The sequence below is a fragment of the Limulus polyphemus genome, unplaced genomic scaffold, assembly GCF_000517525.1.
Source record: "Limulus polyphemus unplaced genomic scaffold, Limulus_polyphemus-2.1.2 Scaffold5248, whole genome shotgun sequence".
Classification (NCBI taxonomy): domain Eukaryota; kingdom Metazoa; phylum Arthropoda; class Merostomata; order Xiphosura; family Limulidae; genus Limulus; species Limulus polyphemus.
Genome location: NW_013670858.1, coordinates 50,033 through 57,007, shown reverse-complemented (window position 1 = coordinate 57,007; position 6,975 = coordinate 50,033). Strand labels below are relative to the sequence as shown.

The 6,975-nt window shown below is 33.5% G+C and overlaps 1 protein-coding gene across 1 annotated transcript in view; it reads right to left on the bottom strand.

The window, feature by feature from the left end:
- The window catches only part of LOC106472327 (probable glutamate receptor), a gene marked incomplete at its 3' end in the record, with an annotated part of 53,676 nt that overhangs the window by 5,626 nt on the left and 41,075 nt on the right, over positions 1 to 6,975 (bottom strand). The window contains exon 4 of the mRNA XM_013932965.2: positions 3,032 to 3,190. Within this exon, the coding sequence (XP_013788419.2) occupies positions 3,032 to 3,190 (159 nt within the window). The remainder of the gene's footprint in view (positions 1 to 3,031; positions 3,191 to 6,975) is intronic.

Sequence of the window (6,975 nt, the reverse complement as noted above, 5' to 3'; positions counted from 1 at the left end):
AACTACAAACCTACCTTGATAGCCCTTACAAAAACATATTAAAGGAAACTAAATGATCTTACAGAGAACTACAAACCTACCTTGATAGTTCTTACAAAAACATATTAAAGGAAACTAAATGATCTTACAGAGAACTACAAACCTACCTTGATAGTTCTTACAAAAACATATTAAAGGAAACTAAATGATCTTACAGAGAACTACAAACCTACCTTGATAGTTCTTACAAAAACATATTAAAGGAAACTAAATGATCTTACAGAGAACTACAAACCTACCTTGATAGTTCTTACATACACAACCCCCTCCCTTTCTATTGAACTGGAAGATTTATTCAAGTATAACACGGGAATGTCGAAACAAGCTCACATACTCGTAGTTTTCCATCAAGGTATAACGAATAAAATTATGTTTTCAAAATTAGCTACTTATATACCTAAGTAATTAACGACTTCTAATGTCTCCATAAGGTGTTTTCCAAAATCGAAAGTTTATTTTTTAAATATTTTCGTATTTGTTATAATAAAGTGTAAGGAATTTATTTAATTACCAATCTTTATATCCAATAATTTTCAGTTTATTTATGAATAATAAAACATTATCCATAAAAGAATTACTATTTTTACAGACTATCAAAATCCTTTTTTAACTGAGATATAATAATACCTTTTAACATTATATGCGGAATAAAACTATGGGGGGGGGGGGGTAGACTGGGGATGGGAAAATTAACTTCCCTTCTTTTATCAGAAATAGTCAACCATTCTCTGCCTTCTACAAAATTAATGTATAAATCTAAATAATTAGCATGAACATCATTACCAATGCTATTTTCTAATTCGAGCTTTTCGTGATATATTAAGTTAGTAGTGAAAGATCAGATACAGGTTGGCCATATTTAAAGAGACATTCACCCCATTGGAATACCCACCGTTTGTTTATATACTTGTTCGTTGAAAATAATATAATTGTTATAAACACAAAAATGAATTATATTTTTACGCTGAACTTTAGTAAATTTGAATTTTGGATTATTTATTTCTATATTTACAAAATTATCAAACATGTCATTGAATACACTGATTAAATCCATTTTATTATACAGTGTGGTGAAACCATACGTAGAAACAAAGTTGGTTGTTTTTGAATAATTTAAATTATTCAAACATTCTAAAACTGGAATGTATATGCAGATGCGAACCGCAGCAAAATGGATGACAAGTTTAGCGCCTACATGACGTCTAGAAATCACGCATGATACAAAATAAATGAGATGAATCACAAAATAAGACAATGATAACCCGAACAGAAGGTTTGCCCTCGGGTATCACAAAATAAGACAATGATAACCCGAACAGAAGGTTTGCCCTCGGGTATCATAAAATAAGACAATGATAACCCGAACAGAAGGTTTGCTCTCTAGTATTATAAAATAAGACAATGATAACCCGAACAGAAGGTTTGCTCTCGGGTATCACAAAATAAGATACTTATAACCCGAACAGGAGGTTTGCTCTTGGGTTATGGAGTTTCTTGTTTCGTATTTAGCGCCTGAATATATTTTGTTCAAGGCAGAAGCGAGAAAAATCGCACAGTAGAATATTTACGATTGTAAATGGTTCTGTTAAGTGGACATTACGGTTACGAAGAGACCTCTACGACCCAGCAGGACATTGCAGTGAATCTAGGCATTTTTCTTAATACCATTGTAAACTTGATAAACAAGCTTCTAGCCACACCTCGAAATCAACGGCTATTTTAATGGTTAAGATGGCCAAAGAAACTAGAAATACAACAATACTATTCAGTTACAATATCGCTCCAAAGAACATTTGTTAGTTTGAATTGTTTAAGTTGAAACCGTTTTCCGCAGAAGTTTGTTACAATAAAAATTGTAGTGTTTGGATAGTGTGTAATCATGGCCATCAGTCTGAGTATGGTCAACAATGAAGGAGGTGGTCCCAAGAGTGGCCCTAAAACCTGAAGAATTTTCTGTTTGTTTTGAATTTCGCGCAAACCTGCACCAGGGCTATTTGCGCTAGCCATCCCTAATTTAGCAGTGAAAGACAACAGGGAAGGCAGCTAGTCCTTACCACCCACCGCCAACTCTTGAGCTATTCCTTTACCAAAGAATAATGGGATTGACCGCACATTATAACGCCATCATGGCTGAAAGGGCGAGCATATTTGGTGGGACGGGGATTCGAACCCGCTACCCTCAGATTGCGAGTCGAGTGCCTTAACAACTGGCCATGTTGGGCCAAAAACGTGAAGAAATTTATTTTCTAGGTAAGAAGAAAAAACAAATTAGAAAAAGTTTATAAAACTAAAGAATAAACCAGTACATTCGGTACTGTTTAATATTCTGAAGAGTATTAATGTTTCAGAAATAAGTTGTTTAAGAAAACTTTTCAGCCTGCCATTCCGTATGTAATCATTCATTAAAATTAAAAATGCTGTATAAATAAAAATCTATTCAATCAATTTACCCAAATAAAATATACAATTAAACACAAAACAAGAACACTAGACGTAATTTTATCTATAGAATGAAAATAGTATATACATATATATTTAGCGAATGACCAAGCGCGGCCTAGTGATTAGCGTGCTGGACTGTGAATCCGATAGTCTACGGTTCAGATCCTGTTGCCGTAAAATCGCGGTCCGCACTTTGAGGCTGTGGGTATTTTATAAAAGTGACGGTCAAATTCCACTAGTCAGAATTTTCGCGCAAAGCTACACAAATGGCTTTCCGCTCATAGCCGTCCTTAATGTTGAACTGGTACACTAGAGTGAAGGCGGCTAATCAAAAGCGCCCACCGCTAACTCTTGAGCTACTCTTATCTAACGAATAGAGGGATTTGACCATAATTCTTACAGCACATCTACGGCTCTAAAGTGCGGAGCGTGTTTTGTGAGAAACGGACCATGAACCAATAAACTCTTGGATTCAAAATTCGAGCATGTTTGCCGGTGAGCCACGCCCAGTCCAACGTGTGTGTTTTTTTTTAAGAACATTATTAGTTACCTTCACGTCAAACGCAGAGAATACACTAAAGATGGGGTTCATCATCCCTGGCTGTCCAACCATAGCAGAACTACTCTCCAATGAAATTGGGAAAGAAAACTGAACTACTTGGAATCGTTCCCAGTTGACTCCAAATGGTCCAAGTCCAAGATCGGCTTCCTAATGACACACAAGATTACTTACATTTCATATTGATACCTAAAGCCACTTATTGCTTAAACTTTTTTAAATAACAATTTCCTAGATATAAAGACTGTATTTATATTGTATTTTATTTATAAAGACTGTATTTATATTGTATTTTATTTATAAAGACTGTATTTATATTGTATTTTATTTATAAAGACTGTATTTATATTGTATTTTATTTTTTCAAAGTTCCCAAGGATGTCTTCTGCCGATCCTCATTTTGAACTACTAACCAGAAGAAAGGTAGCCAATCAGCAAAATTCTACCACCCACCATCTAAGCTAAGAAATTGACTGTCATTCTTATAACTCACTCACTAGAACTTCGAGAAAGACGGGTGAAACACGTGATATACTAAGTTTCCTCTTTTCAAAACAATTTCTACTATTTTAAATTGATTTTATACTAATGCTTATTACTTAATTTCTTTTTGATCTTCACAGACTAGTTCAATTTTGATAAAATTGAAGTTAAGTGGTCTAAACCCTTGTGTAGTAGTTCGTTAAGGATTAAGATCCTCTAGCGGAGAAACTACCTAACTGAAGAAAATGGGGTTGAAAATTAGGTGTTAAATTAGCCCCCAGTGGCTCAGCGGTATGTCTGCGGACTTACAACGCTAGAATCTGGGTTTCGATACCCGTGGTGAATAACGCACAGATAGACCTTTGTGTAACTTTGTGCTTAATAATATACATAAACTGTTTAATTATTTATAGACTTGTTTCACAGTTTATGGTAAGAAAATCATAAATGCTACATTTGCAAAAAAATAAAAACGCCCATTGAAACAAAACGTTATTTGTTATAACTTCATACACATTTGATATGTAAGTGAGATTGAAAAACACGCAACTTAAAATACCTTTAAATACATATATGCAAATAAAGAAAAAGGAAGTAAATGTAGGGATGGCTAATGTCAATCTTTCAAAAACAATGCAAATAAAATAGGGGGATGGCATTTGGATCATCCTTACATAATAACACAGGCACACAGTGTAGTAGAATGTTAACAGACATAAAAAGGATAAATTAAACTCAATTGTGATTGAATAGTTATATATATATAGATATATGTTGCTATATGTTAATTCTTGCCTATATTATTATATAGGGATGATGTAAATGCCAGCCCTACTATCTTGTTTGCATTGTTTTTGAAGGATTGACTTTAGCCATCCCTACATTTGCTTTCTATTTTTAAAAGTTTTTTTTTTACCTGTTTGCTTGTTTTTTCTTCTTCTTTTTAACGCAGTGTTTCAATAGACATAGGAAGGTTTTATTTATAACCAAGTTGTAAATACAATGAGGTTCAAACTGTAATATTTATTGTTTATCTATTATTGGCTGATAATTCCGGTGTCCTTAAGCTTTTAAAAGAACACCCACTTTCTGTACAAAAGCAAAATTCAAGGGGTAATGATAACATCGTTTACATTAGTTAATACTACCTATAAAAACGAATACTCCGTTTGAAACTATGTCACCTCAGAGAAATTGGTTGACACCATTGTTTTGGTTTTTGAGTTATCATGTAATAAAAAAGCAGCAGAAGAAAGAAGAACAAGAAATTTAAACTTTTTGCTTTGATATTTACAGACATTACCAGAACTTGTGACTCAGTCATTACGTAGATATTGTTATAAAAGAAAACACTGTTTAGTATTGTAAAGTTCTGATGACCTATTGAGGAGATATTTAAAATACCATTTTGATGAACAATCTGAGCCATTCCTACATAGACAGAGCTACCACCTGCCTTATACATAAACTAATATTACCTATGATTGATCTACCACACTCTGTAACCCCTAATTTCTTACTTAACACATTCATTTATTATTTTCCTGGTTAATATTTATCTCTTGACATTTTATGAATTTTAGTACTTTACGTATTAAATAAACTAGCGATACCCGTGGTGGGCAGAACATAGATAGCCCATTGTGTAGCTTTGTGCTTAATTATAAACAAACAAAAAATAAACTAGCACTATAAGTTAACTTCAAAGGCAAAAATAAAACAACAACAAAAAAGCAGAAAAAGATCATACATTACTTCTAAACAGTTCTAACTGATTAAAAATTGTCATTGTATGCTTTTCAATAGAAGTATAATTGAAACAACAAAGACAATGAACCTACTTGAACATTGAAGCTCTCCTTCAATAAACTAACAATAGGAAGGTTGGATGAGGAATGTTGGAAGAAGAAGGTTAAAAGAGGAAGGTTGGAAGAAGAAGAAGGTTGAAAGAAGAAGGTTAGATGAGGAAAGTTGAAAGAAGAAGGTTAGATGAGGAAAGTTGAAAGATGAAAATTGAAAGAAGGCTGAAAGAGGAAGATTGAAAGAAGACAATTGGAAAAAAAGGTTGAAAGAGAAAGGTTGGGAGAAGAATGTTGAAAGAGGAAGGTTGGAAGAAGAAGGTTGAAAGAGGAAGATTGAAAGAGGAAGATTGAAAGAATAAGATTGGAAGAAGAAGGTTAAAAGAGAAAGGTTTGGAGAGGAAGGTTAGAAGAAGAAGACAATTGGAAAAAGAAGGTTGAAAGAGAAAGGTTGGAAGAAGAAGGTTGGATGAGGAAGATTGAAAGAAGAAGGTTGGATGAGGGAGGTTGAAAGATGAAGGTTGGAAGAAGAAGGTTGGAAGAAGAAGGAAGGTTGAAATAGGAAGGTTGGAAGAAGAAGACAGGTTGAAATAGGAAGATTGGAAGAAGAAGATTGGATGAGGAAGATTGAAATAGGAAGGTTGGAAGAAGAAGGTTGGATGAGGCAGGTTGACAGAGGAAGGTTGAAAGAAGGTTGGATGAGGAATGTTGGAAGAAGAAAGTTGGATGAGGAAGGTTGAAAAAAAAAGATTGGAAAAGGAAGGCTGAAAGAGATAGGTTGGATTTGTAGCTACCCATGAGCACTTGTGAAAGACTGTGAATTGTGACTTTCACATGGCAGCCAGAAGGGGTTGGAGTTCGTTGAGCCCACTTTGGATTCATACTGAACCTATTTCTGTTTTTCAGTAGGAACTGAACGAGAATGGTGAGCCATGGTGATGAGTTGGTTAGGATAGTTTGTGCTACAGAATATATGCATATGTGTATATACTGGAAAAATAGAGAACGAGAAGTAGGGGAATAAAGTAATAACTGGATGAAAAAATAAATAAATGAGAAAATAGAAAAGGAAGGAGGAGTTATAATCAAAGAAAAAACTATATCTAAATATTTTATAATGGCCCGCATGTTGTTCTGAGTTGATTTAGCTCAATTATATGCACTAATTTACCACATGATTAGATATAGATTTAATTACGCTGTTACTAACTGCTAGTTATATATATATTACCACATGATTAGATATAGATTTACTTACGCTGCTACTAACTACTAGTTATATACATATTACCACATGATTAGATATAGATTTACTTACGCTGTTACTAACTGCTAGTTATATATATATTACTACATGATTAGATATAGATTTAATTACGCTGTTACTAACCGCTAGTTATACATATTACCACATGATTAGATATAGATTTACTTACGCTGTTACTAACTGCTAGTTATATATATTACCACATGATTAGATATAGATTTACTTACGCTGCTACTAACTGCTAGTTATATATATATATTACCACATGATTAGATATAGATTTACTTACGCTGTTACTAACTCCTAGTTATATATATTACCACATGATTAGATATAGATTTACTTACGCTGTTACTAACTCCTAGTTATATATATTACCACATGAT